The 25,558-nt window shown below is 44.2% G+C and overlaps 1 protein-coding gene and 1 pseudogene across 1 annotated transcript; one reads left to right on the forward strand and one right to left on the reverse strand.

The window, feature by feature from the left end:
- Positions 1-1,173: 1,173 nt before the first annotated feature.
- On the forward strand, positions 1,174-19,055 carry CD83 (CD83 molecule). Its single transcript, XM_061194839.1, has 5 exons — positions 1,174-1,321; positions 1,414-1,529; positions 13,665-13,875; positions 16,001-16,107; positions 17,484-19,055. The coding sequence occupies exons 1-5, from the start codon at positions 1,285-1,287 to the stop codon at positions 17,610-17,612; spliced, it is 600 nt and encodes a 199-aa protein (XP_061050822.1). The 5' UTR covers positions 1,174-1,284; the 3' UTR covers positions 17,613-19,055.
- Positions 19,056-23,527: 4,472 nt separating this feature from the next.
- Positions 23,528-24,246, reverse strand: LOC133095644 (RNA-binding protein 7-like; annotated as a pseudogene).
- Between the last annotated feature and the right edge of the window lie 1,312 nt (positions 24,247-25,558).

Raw genomic sequence — 25,558 nt, forward strand, 5'->3', positions numbered from 1 at the left:
TAATTGGTACAGCCATCTCCCAGGGCAAATGAAAATGTCATGTGATGCAATTCTTTTTAACCCCTTGAATGGACAAAGGTGGAAAAGTTCCATAACAGCTTGCGTTGCCAAGAGTGTTGGGAGAGAGGCATGTTCATGCACTGCAGGTGGGAATGTAGTTTGAGGACACCTCTGTGGAGGTAATTTTGCCAACAGTTAATAACATCGTAAATTCCCTTTGACCTGGTACAATGTCCTCTAGGTACTTATTCTAAGAAAATACGCCATATTAGAGCAAAGCTTTATCTACACAGAAGTTCATCATAACAATCACAGCGTTGTTTGTAATTTAATAATAGTAAAAGAAATAACTAATACTAACACCATCTGGATTAGTTAACCCTAGACTAAACATGTCCAACACTAATAGGTTCTAATTTATGGTACAACTGTAGGATGGAATATTATGTAGCCATCAAAATGGTACTCTTGAAGCTTTTTAATGATGTGGAAGCTCTTGCAAAATATTAAGCTACTAGGAAGTAGATTACAAAACAGCACGTGCAGTATCTATGCACTGAAGCAAAGACACCAGAATGTTAACAGAGGTTACTTCGGGATGGTTACAGGCAATTTTTATTTTCTTCTGGATTTAAAAAAATCTTTCTCATACATTGTGTGTGTGTGTGTGTGTTACCTTCGTTTTAATAGGAGAGGTTTTTCTTTGTTGAAATAATTTAAACAGGCTGGATGATATGGACGGACAACGCCAGAAGGCCGGGGGCCAAGTATGACGGATTTGCCGGGTTCCTTGGGAAACCTAGTCTGATGATCACAGAACCTGGAGGAGGGCTAGTACTTGGGTTCACTGTGATGTCACTACTGGCAGCTGGGCGATCGGGAGAGCTGCTCCTCCTCTCGGAACCTTGTTTCGCTTCCGTGCAAAAGACCTAACAGCCTCGGCTGGCCCGGCTCCCGGCTCTGTTTGGAGGGTCAGCGGGAAGGTGTCCGGCGTGCGCGCGCCGTTTGCCAAGCCGCGGGCGCGGTGCTTTCCTCGGGGATTGCTGTCGCCGCGGCCGGGCGGCGGCAGCAGCTGCAGCAGCTGCAGCGACGCGGGCTTGGGGCGCGGGGGCGGGGCCGGGGCAGCGGGGGCGGGGCCGGGGGCGCCCCGGGTGGTGGAGGCGGGGGAGGCGCGCCGCAGCTTCCGCCGCCCGCGGGAATCCCTCGGGACTGGCGCCCGGGGAAGTCCCGGTGCGCGCGGGTACAAGAGGCAGCTCCAGGGCCCCAAGCCGGCAGTCCCCAGCGATGTCGCGCGGCCTCCGGCTCCTGCTCCTGAGCTGCGGTAGGGCCCGCGGACGCCCGGCGCCCCCCGCCCGCCTCCCCGGGACACCCCCTTTTCTCGCTTGCTCACGCCGCTCTCTCTCCCTCTTGCAGCCTGCAGCCTGGTGCCCGCGGCGCGGGAGGTGAAGGTGGCCTGTTCGGAGGATGTGGACTTGCCCTGCACTGCCCCCTGGGATCCGCAGGTCCCCTACGCGGTCTTCTGGGCCAAGGTAAGCGCGGCGAGGCCGGCGAGTTAGGGTTGGGTGGTTTAATTGCAGACCGGGCAGCCACCTTCCTTGGGCTGGCGACCCTCTGTGGCTTGGGTTCGGGGGCATCTCCCATAGCTGAACTCGGTACCCGGTCTTCCCACACGCCTCTGCCATCCCGGCTCCAAGCTCAGCCGCATCCAGGTACAGGCCGACTTAGATTTAGTTCCGCCGGGGACCTCAATCTTCTTGCCTCTAAAGGTAGCCCTGAGATGAATGATCCAAATAAGACGTTGTGGAGGGCAGAGAACCTCTTATTTGGATTAATTCCAGAGGCCACCTGTGGTTATGGACAGCAGGCCAGGGAGAAAGCAGCTAGTGCAGATTTGGCCTTGGACGGGAGGAGGGTCTCCGGATTTCTGATTTCTGGTGTTTTGTGACTGTGGTGCTCATACATTTGGGGAGGCGGGGAGGGGGCACCTTGAGAGGAAGGACTGCCAGAGAGAAGTGATAGGCTTGTTTCTTAGGTGGTAGTTAGCTGTCAGTCATCCCCTTTCTGGGGTGCCCCTGGCTGCTCCTCCCTCTGGCCGTCCTGAGAGGTCCAGCAAGGAGGGCGTCTGTGATGGTGCACGGAGGTGTCCCCGCGTGTAAGAACAGTGTCACTGTTCCTACTGTAAGAGAATTGAGTCAAACTGAGGCTTTTTTAAGGTTTCCTCTGAACTGGAACCTTTTCAGATTCTAAGATTGTGGTTCTGGTGGCATTGGAAACCCAAGCAGCCACTGTCTGCTGTCACTGGTTTTTTTTTTTTGCTCCCCGTGCTGCCCGCCTTTAATGAGGTCACTGCCACAATGGCACCTCTGGCTGAAGCACATGACTATGATATCCCAGCCTTACTCTGCGGAGCTCGCTGATTTGTCATCTTACCTTGCAGGAAATCTCTGTGCGTTTGTAGCTTTCCACAAAATGCTGGGTTTTCTTCTGCCCATCATAAAAGATACTGTAAGAACCTGCACAAGTATCTAGCCATTTAACAAGGCAGCATAGGACCGTTAACCTCTTTGTATGTGTGTGTGTGTGTGTGTCTGTGTGTGTGGGTGTCTCCTAACCAGATTGTCAGTTCCCTGGGGACACTGCTTTTGTGTATCCTGCATGGCACCCAGTGTTTGCCCTGCTAATTTTGAAGGTGCTCAGTGAATTCAGGCTGACCTTTTATGATTATGCACAGTGGAAACGGTGCTGGGGCCTCGGGGCGCTGTATTGTGTATGAAAGTAGGTTTGTTATTATTCCTACTTCATTTCCACCTTATTCAATGTGGGATCAGAGAACACAGCAATTCCAAAATTGTTCCCTTGTAAAAACAATAGTATGTAAATAAAAATATTGTAAAACCAATATTATTTGAGTACTCACCATCTGCCAAGCTCTGAGGTAAATATCTATGTACATCAGCTGTTCCAATCCTTCCAATGGACTTAAGAGATCAATACTGTTACTGTTCCTGCTTTACAGATGAGGAAACTGAGCCTTAGGTAGTGAAATAATCTGCTCACTGTTACACAGCGGGCCAATCGCTGGAGGTGGGATTTGAACCAAGCAGTCTGGCTCCACAGCCTAGGTTCTTAGAGGTCTATCTTGTTATTTCTGTTTTCTCCCTTAATTACTTAAAGAAAATGAAAGTGTCTTTGGGCTAGCCAGGCAGGGACTTGGTTATCTAAAAGGAGGGGAAAAACATGAAACCACTATCCCTTTCAGAGAGCAATTAGAAAGGGAAAACAATATTAATATCCCCAGGGGAGTAATTACAAAGTACTCATGAAAAAAGTAGATGAAATTTCAGACTGTAAAGTTCAAACAGTTGTCAAGTTAAATCTTGCACGAGGTCATTTGGAATGATGCAGTAAACCAGAGTGATTAACCTTTGACTTTTCCTTGGATGTCAGCTGATGATGTAACTCTATAATGTATGTGCCTGTTTGTTGAACACAGTTCTTGCAAGCTTTAAAGACCCTGAAGGTCTCTCAAACCTCTGTTAAGAAAAAAAGACAATAGTCTCGTGGCATTCCCTTTTTTCTGTTGGTCCGGTGGAATAGGGTCATTGAAAACTCATACCCTAGTTATTTTTTTTAAGGAGGAAACTGTGATTGAGTAATGGTGGATAGGAGAGCTATGCTATGCCACTAAACTAATCAGATACCTTGAAAGTGATATACTTTATTTTTCAAGTACTTTTGAACGGATCTCAGCATATTCTGTAGATGTTTGTTATTTTCCAGCCCAGTAATTATACTTTTGCATCAATTGTGCTTGTACAACAAAAATGGTTAGAGTGTTCTGGAAATAAGGCCAGTGGTGAAATGCTGAAATTCTGCATTTTACAGAAGATTATCTTGTCACTTCCTCCCACAACTTTCTTGTAAAATGTTTCAGTGATGCGAAGAGGTAGCTATGAAGTGAGGAATTTAAGCCTGGTGACCACAGCCAGCCCAGCTGGATCATCAGTAGGGTGGTTTGTAAAACCACTTTGCACACTTGTAGGCTGCATGCTGATCAAGTAAGCAGAGAGTCCCTTGGAGTGTGGGGTTTCACCGTCCGCCAGATTGAATCGCATTCTTGCAGGCCTTCTGCATATCACAATTACGGTTATAATGACTCACAATTTAAAAATCCATTTACCACTCAGTTCTCCGGCACCACAGAGCATCCTGCCGCTGTCCAGTTGGCACTGATTACTTATGATTAACAAAAGGACCCATGTAAACCATGTGTTTCTTATCATGTGCCTTTTACCAAAAGACTCAGAGCAGACAGAGTCCATTTAGTGTTTGCAACATTAGGGTGAGTTGGGAAGGAACAGTGTCCATTTTATTCTCTCTGTTTCAGAGGTACAATGACAGGGGACTGGGCGGGGGGTGTAATATAGACATGCCCAGGGGGTCAAAGGTGGAGCCAAGAGTGGGCAGAGATAGCCCAATTCCTGTTAGCCCAACTCTTCTTTCCTGCGGACTGATGTCTTCCCAACTGGGATCCAAGAATGGGGCCTCCTCTCATCCCTTCCCGTATTGTGCCTTTTAAGGGAGAATGAATGATTGGGAAGAAATAGAAAAGTTAATGCGGTATATCCATTCAGTTTCGCTCTTAGGATTGTGAATAGACTGTGGTTGTTGAGGGAGGTAGTTTGAGCTATTCTGAGGCAAAGAGACGTTGGTCCATCACTCTTCCACCAAAGTAGAAGAACGTGGCTGTGACCTTGGGTTAGATTCTAGCACAAGAGGGTCATAGCCCAGTCCCATGTCTGCCAGGAGTAAGGACATCTGTTAAAGAGCTGCGTCTGTGCTGCATGCGGAGCGGGTTCACGCTCCCTTTAATGAGGCTGCACTAGGTCTGGAAGGGGAGGATGACACTGGATGAATGGAGCGTTCGGGCGTGGTTGAAGTTCGCCACTGCTCGTAATGAGTGGTTACTTACGAGGGCGACGTAGCACCGTCTCGAATTGTGCTGGGAGCCCCAGCACCCTAGGTTGAGGCATAATGAAAGAGGATATATAGTGTCATCTCTGAGTGACACCACGGGGGTGAGGACAGAGATGCGTCACAAGACAATTGCCCTTTTTAGATGATTTCCAAAGGAAGGGAGAAAGGGGAAGTGAGACCATGATTTCAGAGAATAGATCAGACTTGAACTTTACAATATTTAGGAGAGGTGCAGCTGTGGCAGGTCATGGGCTCTCCTGGGGACTAAAGGAGAGCAGATTCATGGGCTCACACGAAGCTACTTGGAAAGTTCCAGGACAGTCGCTACACGGATATTGCTTGTCCTTGATTTGTTATGAGCTGTTATGATGTATGTTGCTCATCTCCTATTCAGTGGAGTCCTGTTTTCTGTCTGTAGCATCTTGTGTGATAATGAACCCCAAAGCGAGGAAGTGCTAAGGAGGAGCCTTCCAAGGGGGCTAGGGTTGATGAATGGCCCGGGCAGATGGCATCTGTACAGCCACCAACCCTGATGGACCCACGAAGGAGACAATGCATGCCGCTCACTGCACTGACCTGATTCTAGAATGACGTCTGTTTTAAGATAGATTTGAGATGTTTTAGGAGAAAAACGAAACATTTCTACATTAAATACAGAAGCACCGAAACATTGAAATGTGAAAACAATGGCTGTGTGAGCATCAAAGAAAAACCATACCATCCCCATTGGCACCTATACTACTTGACCTGATTGAATAACCTTTAGGTCAGACTATGAAAGGCAAAAAGTGAATTTTCAGATGTCTCCCATATTTACATTTTCCTCAGTTCGTAAATACTTCTATGTCCCGAATGTGTGCCAAGCCCTGCGCCTGGCAATAGCCATCCTAAGACCAATATGGACCTTTTGCCAGAGGACTGTCAAAGGCATGGACACAGGAATCCACACGCATTTTGGGGGACTGAGGGGAAACTAATGATGTGGAAGGGAGAATCATACCACAGAGGACTGAGAGGTAATGCCAGCAAGCAGGCTGTGAACACCCCCGAATGCTGAATTATAAGGGCTTGAACTTGGTCCTTTCGGCAGCAAGGAGCCTTTGAAAGTTTTTAAGCAAAGAGGATAACATCGTGAAAACTACGTCAGAGGAAAAGCGTATTTCTTGTGGTGAAAGACAGACTATAATTCATCCCAGAAGATGAATCTCAGAGGGAAGCTTTAGTCTTTCACTGCAGTGGAACTGCCATCGGGTTAACTCAGTGAGGCTGCAGCACATTCCTGGGGGTTACCTCCCCTTCTCTCTTGGTCACCAGTCCTGTTGTCCACATGGTTCTAGGGAGGAGTGGGCCAGGCTCTAGAAGAAGTCCCAACCAGAGGAGAATGATGGAGCGCTGAGATTTTTGGACAATGATGAGACACAGCAAAGTTGCTAAAAACCTTTCAGCTTGGAAGAGGGTAGGGAGGAAAGAGGCAGCTGAGAGTTAAAGAGAAAAAACTGCAAACACTTGTTTTCCATAAATAAAAGGGGGAACCCGAGTCACATGAGGACTGATTATGTTAGTTCTGTACTTGGTTATGTCACTACACAAAGAAGAGGAAGTTAGAAGGTCTTAGTGACATCAGGGAAGGTTTTATGTAGGGCAGGACTAAAAAGAGATACATTACCTAAAAAGAGGGTTCCTTCATCTGAAACTGATTCCATAAGTCCTTCCTGGCTACTCTTGGGATAACCTCAAATTTTCTACCAACAGTGCTAGCTCAAACCAGAGCTGAACTAAAGTACTTCCCTAAGACTCTTTACACCTGAAGCATAATTTTAATTTTTGTTTTTGCACTGGAGTATACTTGGGTAAAATTTCTGTGTGTGTCATGTAGTTCTGGTATAGGAGTAAGAGCCCAAGGCTTGTGAATATCACTTGATATTTTTGTGGAGCACCAGCTAGTCTACTGCACGTTCTTGTCGCAATTGTCCGAGAGAAGATAGATTCCAGAAGAACTGGTAGTTGTCTAGGATTATTGGTCCAGATGGGGAAAACCTATGGGAAAAGATAGATGCTCATTGCCATAGACAATTCATGTTCAGCTAGGACCAGACTCACTGGGTCAGTTCTGGAGAACAAAGGTCCTGAGTCCAGTCAGACCCTGGTGTCTCTTTCACCAAGCAGTGGGAGGCATGTGAGCCTGAGTGACAAAGCAGGACTGGCCTTGAGGTTGGAGCCACGTGGAGATAGCCCCGCATGTGTTTATTTCTGGAGTGGGGCAAGGTGCTCCTATCAATTAGGAATCTTTCCGTTGTGAAGGCTTGTAGTCCAATCAAAACTAGCTTAAAGAAAAGGGAATATATTGGCTTATGTGGTTGAAATAAATAATTTTTAAAAATCAAAATATAGTTCCTACTTCAGTTATGGCTGATGTTGTGGGTTAAATAGTGTCCCACAAAAAAGTTATGTCTCGGTCCTAATCCCTGGTATTTGTGAGTGCGACCTTATTTGGAAATAGGATCTTTGCAGATGTAACCAAGTTAAAGTGAGGTCATACTTGATTAGGGTGGCCCTGAATCCAATGACGGGTGTCCTCATAAGAAAACAGAAACACAGAGACAGAGGCACAGGGAGAACACCACGTGAAGGTGAAGGCAGAGACTGTAGTGATGTGTCTACAGGCCAAGGAATGCCAGTTTCCAGCAACACCAGAAGCCAGGAGCGAGGCATGAAACAGATTCTCCCCTAGAGAGAGCACGGCCCTGCCAGCACCTTGATATCAGACCTTTGGCCTCCAGAACTGTAAGAGAATAAATTTCTGTTGTCTTAAGCCACTCAGTTTTCGGTAAGGCTAAATTTGGAGGTTCGTGAATATCCTCAGGGCTCGGTGACTTTCTACCTCTCAAATTTTCCTTCCTTCATGTTGGTTTTATTATCAGCCTCCACGTGGCAGTGAGATGGTAGCCGGTAACTGCAGACTTGTCTGTCCTCCCGAGATCGAGTGCAAAGCAAAAGACTGTGTCTCTTCTATCTCAACAAATGTCAGATTACACTTAAGTGGCTTTGATTGGGTCATGGATCCATCAGAACCATTCCCTCTGGTCACGGAGGTCAGGTCAGAGTCAAATGTGCCTTTTCTAGAACCAGATGTAGTGCCCTCCGAAGGACATGAACTCAGAGCCCGTAAGGATGCCCCTCCCCGTCCAGCAGGACCCACAAGAAACTAATGGAAGAAGGACGATTGGCATGAACAGTGAGTGGCCTAATGTTGCCTTCAAAGCCCAGTTCCAAAGGGTATTTTCCACATTATGATGGTGCCTTAGAAATTCAGAATGTTGTGGCTATTTTGGAGACCTTGTGGGCAGAAAAAATTTCTCCCTAGAGCAGAGATTGGGACTTCTAGAACAGCTTTGCCAGAGGAGGCTGGAAGTATCAGCTGGAAGAAATGACTGAATGGGTGGGCGGAGTAGAAAGCTATTGGGTACAACAACAATTCCTGTTACCAACATTACCGATTATGAAGCACTATTATGTGTTTTCTCATTTGATTCTTAAAATAACCCCATGAGGGAAGTAAGGTAGTTACAGACGAGGAAATCCAAGTCAGAGGTAAAGTGCCCCAGCTACCTGATGCTTGACTTCAGGTCTTCTGATTCCAGAGCTAGTGCCCTTGTGTCTTCTTCATTGTTTCTAAAATTCACTCATTCATTAAATAAATACTTTTTGAATATTTCCTATGTGCAGGGAACTGTTTAGAACTTAGCTGTGAAAAAAAAAGTGGTAACATTTTTAGCGCTTTCTGTGTGATTGACACTATGCTACAATACCCACCTACCTCATCATAGGTATATTCACACCAACTTTGGGAGGTGTACTTACCCTCCCCCATCTCAGGGGAGCAAACGAAGCCCGAGAGCTTCAGGCCCTTCGCCAAGAGCAGAGCTAGCCATGGCGGGGCTGGGGTTTGTTTCCACGTCTGTCCAACACCAAAGCCTGTGCTCTTAATTACGTTGCCTCTGCCATACTCATAACTGTGAACAGCCATAAATCCAACTCTGTCTGTTAGACCCAGTAAATTTCAAAGTGGAAAATCATTTTTCCAATAAAACTACACTTAGAAAAAGACGATGTTAATGCTTATACATTCTACCCCCATTATGACATCAACCTCTGAGCCAAACTATTTTGCATGTTATAAAGAGCTGTTTTTATGATTAATGGGGATTATATTGGCACTTTAATTGAGTTGGAAACCAAGGTACATGAATGTTAGTGCATGGGAAATGCAATTAAAAAAAAGCTGTTCGGTGTGATTGGAATATATCAGATTAATTTAATACCACCTTTAAATACTAACATCCATTCCTTTAAATATGTTTAATTAAATTGTTGGATTAAATATTTATATGCATATATATGTGCGCACATTTTTCTCCTCAAAAAAATCTCTTCCCTTTTCTTTTACTTTCCTATCACATTCTTAACGGATCTCATGCATGATAAATTTGGATTTCAAGGCTGTGGAATCAAAATTCTTTGCAATAGGAATGGAGCTGTTGTCCTCTTATATCCAAAGATGGTAATCTAGGAAGTTAGCATATATTTGGATAAAATTATGTAAACTTCTAAAAAAATCCCTTTTCACAATAGGGATTTGACTGAAATATTGGTTCAATTTCAGCCATATTTAGATATTTATTTGATTTCTTTCTAGCTCAAATTTATCCACCATTAAAAAAAACAATTCACATGCGTTTAAAATTACTACTTGTATTTGCTTGGTTTAGTATTCGGCAAATTAAAGAGAATTTATTTTAATTTAGGGCTTGTGGTTTCCTTAAGGTCAGATCTCCATCTCAGAGAGGGAATATAGTATTTAAATTATTTAGGCAAATTGGAGGCCTTGAGACAAAAGTCCTTAGGCTTTCTGAAAATGGGATGTCTTATATTTTGCCTTTTCTAATTCAATCAGAAAGATACAATTTGTCAGCATAAGAGTTAATGCATGGAATGTGGATTTTAAAAACATAATTTGGATGAGTGTTTTGAGGAATTAATTTGCCCACAGCGTGCCGTGTCGTAGGCCTCTGCAATATGAGCGTCGCAAAGTGTGCGTTAAATAGTTCCCGTCAGTTACACTCGGCTGTGAATGAATCTGAGGGTTCCTTTTGTTATAAATGACTATTTCCTAAAATGCTTTTGCAGAGAGGCAATGAAACACTTTTAGATTTGGAATGTTGAGAGTCATTCTTGCCAGTGGTTGATTTTGAGCCAGCTCAAATGTTTATAAGAACTCATAAAACCCAGCGAAGTTGAGGATGGCCCATTTGCTGTTATTCCATGTTCCTCCCCCTGAAATTCCTTCGGTTCTTGAACACTGCTCCTCGGGCCACGGCTCACTCACCCTGCAGGGTGATGGCTGCTTGGCCACGGTGCTGAAGATGATGGTTTGAACTTTTGCATAAAGTCTCTTGGTTCTGCTAGCACTCCTCTCGCATCTTGAGCATGTTAACATGAAAACTACAACTATTTTTGCAGCTGTAGGCAGAAGGAAGGGGGAATAGGCTGTGTACATACTTGCAGCTTGAAGCTAGAAGGAAGGTTCTGAACTATTTCCATGTGCACTGTGTGAAGTTACAGAAGGTTCCTTTTGTTACGGGTAGTTATCAGGCACAGAGAGCTGTTCATCACTTTGGCCAGAGGTCCCAGGTTAAGCCAGTACTTCTCTCAGTTCTCTGGGTCTTTCAGGAAGACCCAGGAAGGGGCCATTGGAAGGTGACCCCGTGACAGTTGAGATATTTTGCCACGATCCCACTGACGGCTGTGGTGGTTCAGTAAAGCAGAATTCTGCAAGCTGCTTTGGGGTTCTTCGTTTTGACTTTCCCCTACCTCTTACTTTCATTCTTATGATTTCACCCTGCCTTGGCTTTGCCATTGTAAAATAACCTCTCTGGAGGTTTTGTCAGAGACCCGTGGAAATCTGACCATCACATAAACTACTTTTTGTTGTTACTGCTGATTTTTAAAATGAATTCTCTTCTGCAAATAGGCAGAAGGCCACTGCCAGTCCGTTCTGATCACCGCCACGTACTTGCTTCAGCAGTTCCCAGCAGCCAGCGTGATAAAGGGGCCATCTTTATGTAAATAAAGCACAATAGTTTATATTTCCACCAGCTCCAGAGGGGTTCTCAGTTTTTTTTGTATTTTTTTGTTTTTTTTGATCTTGACTTTCAGATAGGTCTTTTTGAGTTGAGGGAGGGGGTCACTGGATAGGAGAGAAGACCACCCTAAGGAGAAAGTCTGAGGTAGAAAATCTCAAAATGATTGTTGCAGCCAAGTTTCCATCTTTTCGGATGCAGGGATTTCTACAAAACTGAATTCCAGTGAAATCTATTGGAAAGAAATCTGAGTTGAACACATTTGGAGGTTAATTTAGAAAAGAAAAGCAGATTGAGGCAGCATCATGGGGACTGCAGAGATTAAGCTGAGTTAATTAGTTCAAACTGGCCTTGGGGGGTGGGGTGGAGGAGGGAGTCTTGGAGGCGATTGGCCCGGGATGGTCCTGGGCACCTGACCCATCAAAAGCTCTGGTCGGGGAGAGCACTTCTGCCAGGCAGCAGAGGAGGGGAGAGGTGCAGGCACATGATAAGGCTGCAATTTTTGGTTCAATCAGACTTGAAAAGGGGAAAACTGGTCTAACTTAGACGTGTGCCAAAATCAGTTGGATGCCTAAGGTTCCTTGACCACACCTCCTTTTTTTGTTTGCTTGTTTTCTTGCTCTGTTTTTGAACACCTAAATGCCCCAGTCTTGATTATTTTGGAAGGAACCTTTCAGCACAAGGACTGTCAGGAAATGGGATTTACGTTCGTAGACCTCGCCTGAGAAAAGCTATCAGTCTCAGCCCAGTGCTAGGAGTGAATGAAGCAGGGTTTCTTGCAGGAGCGATAAATCAGCCACCAGATGTCTCTGCAGGCCACTCCACAGGAACGCCAATAGGAGCCTGAGCCGTGGAAGCTGGAATCTGAGCTTTCCGTGGACCTCAAGGTGCATTCCCCGACTTCATAAATGAAACAGAAACCAAGGAGGGTGTGTGTGTGTATGTGCATGTGTGTATGTCTTCTGTCCTGGGCTGCCTCTGCCTCACTGGGTGTTCCCCCCATTCCTTGGTTATGTATTTCCCTGTGCTGATTGCCTTTTGAAAAGTAGGAGAGGAGTTGTAGGGTCCTCCCAGTACAGGAGATTAAACAGCGGCAGGTGCAGGCAAAGACAGCAGCAGTGTCTGACTGCGGTGTCTTTTCCTAAGGGAGCCCTTTGGTGCAGCCACTACGCTGGGGACAGGGAAGGAATGCCACTGAATCCCAGGCTCCCTGCTGTTCCCCAGCCACCCAGCAAAGGGCTCGGGGCTGCCCTTGCACCCTGAAAATGGTGATTGGCTTTACTGTTTATGTAAACGGGTTTTAGAAGCTTTAAAACGTTTCAGTGGAGGATCAACGAGCAAGTTAACTAGACAAATTAAAAATATATTTGGGGAAAAAGGGAATTGATGGTGAACGTGATGTGTGCTTAATCGTGGAAGTAGGAGATGACGGAAAGACCCCACCAGTTTAATCGCAAAGACTGTTCAGGGAAAGAAAACCAGCCAGGTTAGTTTGGCTAAATTTGGCATCTACCCCAGTTGGGCTGGTCCATCCTGGGTACAGTGATTTAAGCCGTAATTGCCCTTCCATGTATATCTTGATATTACCACCAAGTGACCTGACACATAAAATCTCCACGTGGCGCTGTTGTCAGCTGTCTTCCTGCCTTAGCAGAGGCGTGAGCGTGGTACATCCTGCCGCGTCACAGATGACCCCACAGGTACGCAGTCTCTGAAGAACAGGGTGACTTCATGAGAGGCATTGCTCATCTGCATCTCTGTGTTTTCTGTTGAGTTGTCTGGCAATGACCTTAACAGATTTAGAAACGTTTCCAAATAAAAGGCTGGGCTACAAAAATAAGAATCAGTCAGTGGGTGAGTTGGTATCTGAAGAAAACAAGAGAACATTGAATAGAGAACAACCAGCGAGAGAATGTGATTCAGTGTGATTCATACGCTTCATCACATAGTCATCAGTGGCACATGGTTATCATCAATAGGAACACTCTCTCCTTCATGTAGGGATACAGAGAATCATAAAATGCAGTCCTGATCTTATTCTAAAAAAGATGGAGCCTTAAAGAATTCTCCTAGATTCTCTCCTCCTCCCCCAGACTTCACACACACACACACACAGTATCTTGTTTTAAAACAATTAGCTGAGGATGGATTTTATGAATACAAGAGGTAGAACCTTGATGTGGAGGCCCAGTGCCTGTAGGTTCTGGCAGTAGATCATGATGTGGTTTGATTCTTGTTTTTTAAATTTATTTGATTGAAGTATAGTTGATTTACAGTGTTGTGTTAATTTCTACTGCACAGCAAAAGTGATTCAGTTATACGTATATATTCTTTTTCATATTTTTTCCATTATGGTTTATCACAGGCTATTAAATATAGTTCCCTGCTCTATATAGTAGGACCTTGTTGTTTATCCATCCTATATATACTAGTTTGCATCTGCTAATCACGAACTCCCAATCCATCCCTCACCCACCCACCTCCCCCTTGGGAACCACAAGTCTGTTATCTATGTCTCTGAGTCTGTGTATGATTCTTTCTTAACAGCTCACAAACGGCAGTGCAGAGAGGATGGAGGTGCCCCAGGAAGACCTGCAGTACTATCAGCAGAGGGCCTCTTCAGAGGCCCCCAGGGAAAGGCTGTATTCCCTGAGGATCCAGAACACTACCAGCTGCAACTCGGGGACCTACAGGTGCACTCTGGTGGATCCAGAAGGGCAGAGAAACCTAAGTGGCACCATGATCTTGAAAGTGACAGGTGAGGTGATCTGCGGCACCTGTTTTCTTCTTACAGTATGCGGGGCATTTTCTGTAGGTCCTAAACTTGATCCCCTCAATCCAGGTTTACCCTGTAATTCAGAAGCTTTGGATAATATCTGTGGCTGAAAGCTAAATTCTACTGCAAGGATGTCATAACTTTCTCTACTTTCTTTTTAATAAGGACAGATCTACCCCAGTCTGACTGGGGTGGATGCCAAATGTAGTCAAACAACTAAATCAAACAACTCTTACTCATGTAAGAGTCTTTCGGAGCCACTAGGAAGTTTCCAAGTCTAATTTCTGGAAGACAGAGAAACTGGGTAGTCTCCCGAATATATCAGATAACAGTGTAATATTCTGCTCATTGGGGGCTTTCTAACCTGGCCTAAGGGAGCTGCTTCATGTTTCCACCTTTTTCACATGAGAACAGCATTTCTCTCCCACTGTACAGCAATTGAATGTCCCAATACCTCAACTCAAGCCAAAGAAAAAGGGTATAGCAAGAAAATAGCGTTCCCGTGACAGAAGGCACATTTTTGCTCTATGCAGTAAGACCAGGAATCAAGTGTAAAGACAAGGATTATCTCCTTGGACTTTTTTCCATAACTTTTCTTTATGTAGCTTAAAATACGCCTTGCATTTGACTTTGGCCCAACTCTTGTTAGTGGCTGAGGCTTGAAATGACAAACATGTTGTTACAGAGGCCCTGACTTTGTACAATGGCTACTTTCTCCTTCCACGGAGAAGCGGAAAGGAATCTGACTCAAGATAATATTCCCACACTCACAGGAACGCAATCACTGGTTAGGGCTCAGCGTTTGGATTTGGTTCACTGTCTTATACATACACACACAAACACACACACACACACACACACAACACACACACACACCCTATACCCTTCTCAATCTCTAGCCCTTTACGCTGCTTCGTTTGTCTTCATGGCATTTACCGTACCTGCCGTGATACGCTCCCTCAGTGAGTATTATTCACATGAATGAGAAACGTGAGCAGCCTGGCAGGAAGGGCAGAGAGGGCAGGCGTGTCCTGCGGGGAGCAGAGAGGAAAGGAATAGAGAAAAGCTGGCTTGCTTTCCTGTCCTCTGCGAAGGCAGTGCTGCCTACAAGTTGAGTGGTCAGACTAGAGCCACGTGGATCTGGTTCAAATATTAGCTCAGCTGCTCATTAGCATCTTATCTTGGGGAAACCTCTGAGCCTTGGTTTTCTCATCTTTAAAATGGGGATGATATAATATTGATATTATCTACAGAACAGGCTTGTGGTGAAGGTTGAATGAGATATGGCACTGAAATGCTCGGTCTGGTGCCTGGGGTGGGGGGACTGAATGCTCGATAAATGTTAGAACCATCAGTGGCTCTCAGCCCTTCTCTTCTGGGGTCACAGACCTCTGTGAGAATCCATCCCCAGACCACTGCACAAAATTTTGAATCCAGTTTCAGGGGTCGACAGCTGTCTGGAGGCCCATCCGTGGCCCTGAGGGCAGAAGCCCCTCCTGTCACCCGCACTCGATCTGCTCCTGCCCCAGTCCTCAAGCCAGCTCCCTGAGCAACCTTGTTGCACATTGGATGTCGTGCTTGAGTGGGGAGAAGCTGTCCCCGCCTTGTCCCCTCCTGGGCTGAAGGCCTCCCTCCTCCTGCACTTGCCCCCCTCCCGGGGCTGAGGCCACAGCCTTTAGCAGCCCCCAGGGAGCTGTTCTGTAGCCCCCCTTGGCTGTCAGCCCTGGTGGAGGGGCTTTAACAGGTCTACAAAGACGCATCGACTTGTTCCGTAACAGCAGGGCAGCTCTGCCACCTGCCTTAATCCCTCAGCCTCTCTGAGCCTTGGCTCCTTCTTCTGTAAACTGGGGTACTCAGACCTGCCCCTGAAGGTTCAGTGAGATGCTGGATGTCAGCCCCTTTGCACGGAGCCAGACACAGGGTGAGTGTGAGCGCTGGCTGCGGCCACCGCCGTCATTACCGATGTCCTTCCCACGGTACAGACGTGAGGGTAAGAAGGGGAGACCAGTAGGACTTTAGAAAGCCAGAACAAAACATTCTTAGCTTTTTCATCCTGGTAGAAGAGTCCTGTTCAACGACTTCATATTTTACTTATTTCTTTTTAAAGGATGCTCTAAGGGACGCAGAGAAGAGACTTTTAAGAAATACAGAGCTGAGGTTGTCCTGCTGTTGGCTCTGGTCATTTTCTACGTAACACTCATCATTTTCACTTGCGTAAGTATCTTTCTTAAACATCTCTCATTATTAAAAGATCACCTGGGTTACCAATCGAATGCGTTTTGTAGACAGTGTGAGTCATTTCATAATGGCAAGAGACCTGTTCACAGAACCCTGGCCTTACTGAGGCCCCCAGACTGTGAGAATCTCTCTGGGAAGCTCCCAGCTTGTTTTCCATCTGGTGGCTCCACACAGAGCCTTGTGAAGAGAAAATGAAGTAAGACAGTGATGGAAGTTTGTGAAATGCCAAAGCATCCTCCTAAAGCACCAGCAGGCCTTGTAGATACGGTGGAAGAAAGTTGGACCCTGCCCATCCACCATCCGGGTGAGGTGCTGTTCTTCCTGTAGGCAGGTGAGCAAGCCCGGCCACCCCGGTGATGGATCCATCTCCTTGGTCGGCCCTTGAACTCTTTTCTCTTAGAGATTCCCTCTTATAATTTTGGTACTTCCACCACTTTTTTTTTTTTTTTTTTTGTACTTCTGGTTGCTATTTTAGACATCACTTTTTAAGAATTAATCCTGAGAAGCCAGAGGTACACAGGGTGTGGCCTGGGGTAGAGGACGGCTGGCCAGTACTTGGGCGTCCTTGACATGCCCTTGACCTATTGGTTGCAGACTCCAGCCTGGACTCCTCCCTGCCCCCCAAGCCTCCTTGTGTGTGGCTGGTCACCTGGGTTGACAGTGGTCGTAGGGGAGCAGGGCCAGCTCTGGGCCTGACCCACTAGGAAATGATCTGTCCCATATGTCTCAGCAGGATCAGGAAGTGCTGGCTATTTGGGGACCAGGACATCGGTCACCCAGGAGCTATTCCAACGCTGGTTCTTGTCACTCACTGGCCCCTTCTGTTCACTTGCTTGACTCTGGCCAAATCTCTCTGGTTGCTATTTTGGACGTCAGGCCATCAGAAGACTCCAGTGAGCGCCTACTGTGTATAAGGCATCATGCTAGGCACTGGAGGGCATGTAAAAAGGCATAAGAACTATGTCCTTCCCCCAGGGAACTTACAGCTTGGTCTTTAGAGTTATTTGCATATAAGAAGATAATTAGCATTACCTGGCGGTAAATTTTAAAAATGAGTGACTCTAGTTTTTTGTTGGCAAATGCCTGTTTCTTTGGGCACTGATTTTCCATGCAGGAAATCCTAATGTTAGGGTCTGGAAATGGCCCCAGTCTGTAACTCCTGGTTGAGGTTTGGAGATACCAGCAAAATAGCGCAAGCCCACTGTAGAGTGAGTGATGTAGCCCGCATCGCGAGGGCTCCCACATGAGCTGTCCAGTCAGCTCCTAATGAACGGAGTTTAAATCCAGGTGACAGCTGAAGCATTTTTCCAATTATTCACTTCTCAACGTATCTCTTTGATTTTATTTTTCAGAAGTTTGCACGACAGCAGAGTATATTTCCTGACTTTCATAAACCTGCCATGGAACATGCTTTTCTCCCAGTTACCTCCCCAAATAAGCATTTGGAGCCAGTGACTCTTCACAAGACAGAACTGGTATGAGCAGGATTTCTGCAGATTGTTTTTCTAAGGTTGAAGGCTCCGTGGTGTGCGTCCACGTCTCACTGGACAGGAGAAGCCTGAGCCCCACACTGAAGACACCATCCTTCCTGTGAAGCCCTTCACTTGACTGAAACATCCAAAAGTGGATCCCACCCCACTGTTTGTGAGCAGGGCCTTGAAAATTGTGACATGACCACAAAGCATGGGGCCGCCTACAGGGTACTTTCCAGTGCTGCTTCTTTATGACCTTCTTAGCGTTTTATTCAGCTATCTGGTCAACCTCTTGGACAGGTTTTTTTTTTTTTTTTTTTTTTTTTTTCAGTCTTAGAAAAGCTATGGTGAGATGCAGTTGGAAAAGGACCTTGGGAAATATGAATGCCTGGAGTTGGCCCTGTGTAGACTCTTGAGGACAGCTGTCCTCTTCCACATCTGGAAAACATCTCTGAATTTGCTGTGTTTTCTTGTCTAAGCCCAGATGTTTTATGTCTGGGAGAAAGTGACAGGCTAAGCTGAGAGACAGAGGGAAATATTTAGCAAATAGTTTCCCGGCATGAAGGCCCTGCTATTACCAAGGAGTACGATGTGTACGCAGAAACAACAGGTCGATGAACTGTCCCCAACAGGGCCTTTTTATCTGGGAAAGGCATCCATAAAGAAGCAATAGAGAAGAATGTCACAATTATTTTTATATCTGTGTATACTTGTCAAAGAAGGATTTGTGCTTCTTCTCCTTTTGAAATCTGTATCTTCAGTTAGATATCGTTGTTAACTGACAAGCAACCTGCATACGGAGGGTGAGAAGAAGTCGGAAACTGTGACAATAGGAGAGAGAGCTATTTAGGGACCTGATGAAAATGCTGGACCAATTGTGCAAACTGGATGCTGGCCCCAGTTGTCCCACTACTTAGCTGTCTGATCTTGGACAAGATCCTTATGGTTTCTACTTTCTCAGTTGTAAACCAAAAGGTTGATGTATGAGTTGATTGAAAAAAACGTATGTGAAAATTCTTTGAAAGAGTATAAAGCACTATCCAAATTCCAAACTCCTTTGGGTCGTTATCCTTATTATTGCAGTGGTGTTCTGGGCATGAGAAAATGCTTTTCATTTTTTATGTTTTCCATCGTTCCAAACAAAGAAGGCTACAAAGGACACTTTCCCATAGTCTTCTGTATGAATTCCTTTGGGGAAGTGAGGCCAGTTCAATGGTCTGTTCTTGAAGCACCGGCCAAAAGTGCTCCAAGATACGGACACTCAGGAGCCACCAGGCCATGGGGAGAAGGGAGTTCTCAAATGTTCCATTGACGTTCTGGCAATTGTTGCGTTTCTCTTATCAAACTTGGCCCTTTCCCTACTTATTTTCCGAAGAGAATATTGCCCATGCTAATATTAGGGAGTAAAAGGGATGCCAAGTTTAGTGTTTTTGCCTCTTTGTCATAGCTTTCATGTTATTAAATGTATGCATGTGAAGAGGGAGTGTTTTTCTCTTTTATATTTAAAACTACTCGTAAGACTTTGAGATAAGTGCTGGTATGTCTGTAAACTAGTTTGAGAACCAGACCCAAGATGAAATTCTAGAATTGAAAGCTTGGCTGAGTCCTTCCTCTGAGTGTGTGTGTGTGGGGGGGCATTTATGGCAGGTAGACGTCTGTGAAACGGCATCCCCTTCTTCCCAAAGATGCTCCTGAATCCATCCTCGAGTTGCCTTGCCACCAGGCAGTACATGATCAGCTTGACCACATGCATGACCATAGGTGAGAGGGATGGAAAGGAGGAGGGTTTCTACCTCAGAAGGATGTGTAAAGTCAGGGGCTCTGTACCTGGGATTCATGGGGTTTCACTCAAAATTCTCAAATAGTTCCATTAACCCCCCTCCCCCAATGGTAAGAACAATCTAGTGCAAGTGGTTGATGGTTGTAATAGTTATAAAAGCATTACAGGTGAATCCACTTTGGAAAATGACTCTTTGTGAAGATGAATGCCCAGAATATGTCTGTAAAAGCTATAGATTCCCTTTCAGTGGAATCAACTCCATCCTCGAATGCTTTACCAAAAATGCTAGCGAGACCATTGGCGTGGTAACGAAGAACTCAAGAGTTTTTAGCTGGTTTGACGCCCAGCTTCACCACTTAGAAGTTTTACCACCTTGGGCAAGATATTCACCTCTCTAAGCCTCAGCTGGCGGTACTTTAGAATAAGAATAAAAATAGTATCTGCTTCTTAGGCTTGTGTGAGGATTAAATGAGATAATATATCTAAGACCCTAGCCCAGTATCTGGCAAATAGTAACATTAGAACAAGATTAACCTGAGAACAAAAAAGGAGAAAAAAGCAGCAGAGAAAGTGGCAAGGACAGTGAATATTTGACAAGTGCTTTTGTTAAAAAGAACAGAATTGACTTGGTGGGAGAGTCATGTTGCTTCAGAGGATTAATACAAGATGAAACTAAATGCTTCATGGTTGTTAGAATTATAGTACCTGAGAGGCCAGGGAGGGGGGTGCCCTTCATCAGTTTGGATTGATTTAAGCTAAAAATAAATGATGGAAATTTGAGATCAGGTAGACTCAACATTCATACTTAGTCTTTGGTATAAGAAAAGGGGTGTGTGTGTGTGTGTGTGTGTGTGTGTGTGTGTGTGTAAGAGAAACATGAGAGAGAGAGAGAAGGGTCAGGTTGGGAAGGGCAGAATTTATCAAGGACAGTTAGCTGCTTTTCCACTGCCATCATTGAAGCCTCTCAAGGTATTTCAGAGGAGGTAGATGATCATCGACCATATCTATTCTTTGTCTCTGTTGCCAGGGAGAGCTTTGTTTTCAGAGCCCTGCTTTGTCTATGGAATTAGATCTACGGTTATAATAATTTCACCTTGGGATGTCCCAAGACACAAACACAGACATGAATGTTAGCTTCACATTCTCCCAAAAGAAGGCCTGTGGGTTTTGTTTTCATAGTAATTCTTAGCAGATTTCATCACAGAAAATACTGAGCCACACTCACAGAACCCAACAGAGCCTGATAATTTGCTGGGGTTGCAGGAGGAGAGATCGCACAGCAGCCTGTGGACGCAGAGAGTCCTTGGGACTAGTGTTCAACCCCACAGCACAGTAAGATTGGGAGTCTCAGAATAATTCAGTCTGGTTCCCAGACTCTTTCCTCACTGGCAACTTTATTTGGCTGCATTACCTGGTAAATCGTTTAATACTCCATCTTTCCTACGTAAAATAGCCAAAGGCCTAAAAATCTTAGGATAGGAGCTATTTGCTTAATTCAACAACAATTGTCTCATAGGTTTTCAACTGATTGTTTGAGACCCAGATTTGATCTCACTGGTTGGGAAGATACAATTAATCAGTTCTTTGATCAGAGACTATTATTGCTGTTTATTATCGTCTCAAGACCAGATGGGTTTCTTCTCTAATTTTCAACTTTAAATTGCATAAGAAATTAAAATTCTACCACCTGCCTTTTTGTAATATCTCTGTGTGTGGGTTGAATGGATGAAATTAAGCATAAGGTTATTTGCTGAGCATTCACTCTGGCACTCTGTGTAATACTCAAAAAAAGCAAGGTACCGTCCTTCCTTTCAAGGAGCTTATAATCTAGTGGAAGGAGAAATGAGCTCAGAGCCATATGCACAGCTACTTGTTTTACTTAACATTAGGGAATTATTCAAAGATAGTGGGAACACAGAAAAAGGACTGGTAGTGTTCCCATTCATCTAGGAGCACCTTAGAAGGATTTACAGAACTAATTCCATTTGAACTTGGACTTGAGAGATAAGCAGGATTTTGAGTGCTAGTAATGGTCAGGGGTGGTGGGAACGGCAGAGGCACGATCTCTAAGGTAAAAAGGTAGAGAGCACACTTGCACAGAGGATTGTATGAGAGTTTCTGTAGGCATAGGGCACCCACAGCCCAGACCAAGCAGGAAGGAGGCGATGATGGAAGACGGACAAGGTACTGTAGAGAATTTGCACAGCGGGGCAGGATGGAAGGATTCTGAGTTGCGGAGCCATAGAATTAAATCCATTTCTAGGACAATAACCAGGAAAATAAAGTGAAGGATGAAATGAAAGAGCTGGAGGAGACAGGAAGCAGGAAGGCCATCCAGGAGGCTGATGGAAGCCCAAAGAAGCAGAGCATCAATGGAAGAGAGAAGGAGGGATGGGAACAAGCTGTTTCTTACATGCTGTCTTCTCAATTTTCAGTCTTGGGTTTTCTTATGATCCTATCTGATATCTCTCTCCCCTTATCTCCATATCTATCTCTCCATCTATCATCTATGTATCATCTATCTATGTATCTGATTTTTTTTTTTTTACTTAGTTCTCCTTTCCTCTCTTTAAATAATGGAATGGAAAGAAAGAAACAACCCCTTCCATCTTGACCTCTACATAACTTACAGAACTTAATCATCTTAGACCACAGAAAAGGTTCCCATGTGTCACAGATGTCCCAATAGCTAAGAGGGCTCTGAATAATTATGAGAGGACAGTCATAGACGTTACATGATTAAACCTGGTTTTATACATCCTTACTCCCAGTCCTGCCTCAACTTCCCTGTCCCAGCAGAATATTCCTTGTTTTCCCTGTAGATAATTTGATATCACATTTGATCAGCGATTGGCTGACTGAGGAAACATCTGTGCTCTTTTGGTTTAGTTTTTCTGTGTTTACAGTGATATAGCAAACATTTGCATCTTTTTTTTTTTTTTTAACATCTTTATTGGAGTATAATTGCTTTCGTTTGCATCTTTTTTGTTTTGTTTTGTTTTCAATATATTAAAAAGCAACATAGTACAAATGTTGTAGTTAATATTAAAAAGGATCCAAATTTTTCAAGGAATGAATTTTTATAAACAAGTTCTACAATGAAAGGGAAATGGCATATTGATACATAAAAGTTTTGTTAAACAAGATTTAAAAATTTTTAAATCAAAGTGTTTTAGACTAAATTCTTTCAAATGTTCAAACAAAAAAACCCCTGTACAATCTCCATAATAAAATGTGTCCTTGCACTTTGAAAATGTTAAAATTTTAGAAATTTGAGTGATAGAGGCAGCACTTAAGGATTTTGTGAACCTTTTTTCCCCCCAAAAAAATACTTTCAGTAAAACATTTTACTATTTTATCTGACTATGCATTTACATTTTTGTTCTTCCAGAAAAAGATTTACATTAACACTGTATTTTTACTGTAAAAAAAATACATTTAGAGATATTTAACTTCCTGAGTGACTTCAGTCGTACATCGAACATGATTTAATGAGCAAATTCTAAAATTTTGTAATGAAATAGCATGTGCAGATGTATACTTGTATGCTCACTTACAGTAAAACTCAAGATCATGTCACAGAACTTACACTTAAGTTCTCTAAGAAGTTAAGTAATATGATTAATCCCCAAACTTGACCAAAAGGTTTTCTCAAATGTTAGTAAATTGAATTACTGAATTTACATTTTCTCATTTATTAACAAAATACTGAGTCATTTCAGACTATCAACTTGAATGTTTTCCATTATATACACCAAAAATCTGATTCCCTAACAAGAAATTTCTTGCAATACAAAAAGATAACAGATAATTAAAATATTTGCTTCATAATACAACTAATCCATAAAATACATCCCTTCCTCAATTGTCTAAAATGATTAGGAATTGGGGCACTTTCTTTATCATAAAACCCTTTCCTCTTCTTAAAACCCTGAGGTGAAAGGTTATTTATGTAATAAAACTAGAACCACAATTCTTCTCATTTCTGTATTGGACTGCAATTAGGTTTTAAAATTTTTGTAAAGAAATGTGGCAACTTGTAAAGCTGCTCTATAGAGTTTTTTAAAGAAAACATTCCCAGAAACAACTTAACAAAAGAGCCTAGAATGACCCTATGAAAACATCCTTTTAACACTTGTTAGTGTCAAGATGAGTGCCATTTTCCATCGCTACCACCGTCTCTTCTGTTATCATAGTCATGGCTCCAGCCATCGTGATTTCTCTCTTCATAGAAGAAATCACCTCTGCTTCCTGTGTAATGATGGTTGGACCCGTGATCAGTGTAATGCTGTTCACGGCTATAATGTCTATCCACTATGTAGGGATGAGAATTCTGACTTTTCGCTGTGATAATGGTGTATCTTGGCGCCACTGGGAGGTTGAAGACTGGTTAAAAGCATGATTGTGTGACTGAACTGATGGGGAAAATCCTGATTGATCCAGATGTGGAGAACCAAATTGCCCTCCATATGACATCTGTCTCAAAGCACTGTTCATCACTGCTCATCTCTGAAAATTTTCTGAAGAAGAAAAAGATCTTTGAATTATCGGTGTTGATGGAGTCATGTTATCCCCTGTCCTTTCGTACCTGCTAGGAGATGTGGAAGTAGGGCTTGAACTTCCAACATGATGCTGGGGATATGACAAACTGACCTCCTGTGAGGCATGGCTACTTCCTGATCTAAACTGAATTTTGATGGGCCTTCCAAAAAGTTTGATTCCGTTAAGCAGATTCATGGCATAAGGAACAGATACTTCGCGTTTGAAATTCACAAACGCAAACTGCTTTGGTTTACCATCCTCATCTTTTGGAATTTTTACTTTTATTACTGGCCCAGCCTGTCGAGTGCCGGGACGGACCATCCCGCTTGCGCCAGGAAAACGGGGATCGCCACTGGGCTGGGCCGGAAAAAGAAAGGGAAAGCACGTTTGCATCTTTCATTGGTCCTGTGACTTTATACTTTTGTCCAACTGATTACATGTTACCTAATTGCTCCTTAGTGATTTTTAAAAATAAAATCTTCCAGCAGTTGACTAACAGACCCTGCTAACCAAGCGTTAAGATCAAACAAGATACCTTGAAGGGATCCTAATGGATTGTGTGTGGGTATCATGGGATGAGTATGAATACGTTTTAGAGAAAAGGAAAATGGTGCCTTATGACATTGTTTGTTGCCCCAGAGCTTGATGAATTACACTCGAGCCCCATTCTCTCCTTCAGAGACAAGGCATTTCACTTGCAGACCTATCTTTTTTTCGATTCCACTTCTTTATTTCATTCTCCCCAAGGGATCTCAGGCAAGTGCACAGTTAGGCAACAAAGACTAGCAGGAAAACATCATCTAGGTGGGGTGTATTCGTTTCCATGGTTCCTGAGAAGTTAGAGTGAAGGAAGGAAGTGAAACTTGGGCACTGAAAGCAAATCTTCTATTCTTTCCTCCTTTCAATGCATAAACACGTACAGAATCCCTCTGGGCAAGGGAGACAGAGCTCACATAGTGACTCATTTAGATTCTGCATGAGAAGGAGATATTGTTTTAGTTTTCATTATAAGAGGGGCCATTTCTTCAAATTGACCATTTTTCCCCCTCACTCTTTTCCAAAGTAGCCTGTTTACAATCTACTCTTGTAGATTACAGTACTCAGTAGAGACAAGTAGGGAGACATTCAGACCTTGAAAAGCTTCAAGACATCCCACAGAGTTGGAATGCTTTTCTCAAAGGGAAAAAAATTCTGCAAATGTGTATGTACTTGCCTATGTGCCCGAAAGAGCCAGCTGGACAGACCATAAACGGCTCCCATTCAGGAACAACAAAAGCCCATGTCAGAAGTCAAGGGACAGGGAGCTGAGAACTAATAATAATTTTGCACTTACACAGCAGTTTTCATCTGAAGACCTCAGAGTGCTTTATAAACATTAATTAAATTGCCCCACAGCCCTGCGAGATGGCTGTGTATCACTGTTTCCAATTTGCAGGGGGTGGAGGGAGGAGAAATGTGTGCCTGGAGTGAAGTTGGAACCAGGCCATGCTACAGTGCACGTGGATTGTGGACTCAGAAAAAGCAGTGGGACCTTTTCCTCTGTGAATTTAAGGCTATGGTCACATCTCACGGTACCTGCTGGACCAAGAAGGAGATGGTCTGGCAACAGGGCTGTCCAGGGCGACCCCTCAGC

The sequence above is a fragment of the Eubalaena glacialis genome, chromosome 7, assembly GCF_028564815.1.
Source record: "Eubalaena glacialis isolate mEubGla1 chromosome 7, mEubGla1.1.hap2.+ XY, whole genome shotgun sequence".
NCBI lineage: Eukaryota > Metazoa > Chordata > Mammalia > Artiodactyla > Balaenidae > Eubalaena > Eubalaena glacialis.

Coding starts and splice junctions, on each gene's coding strand:
- CD83 (XM_061194839.1), top strand. CDS start 1,285: ATGTCGCGCGGCCTCCGGCTCCTGCTCCTGAGCTGCG. Junction 1,530..13,664: donor ACGCGGTCTTCTGGGCCAAG/GTAAGCGCGGCG, acceptor CTTTCTTAACAG/CTCACAAACGGCAGTGCAGA. Junction 13,876..16,000: donor CATGATCTTGAAAGTGACAG/GTGAGGTGATCT, acceptor TTCTTTTTAAAG/GATGCTCTAAGGGACGCAGA.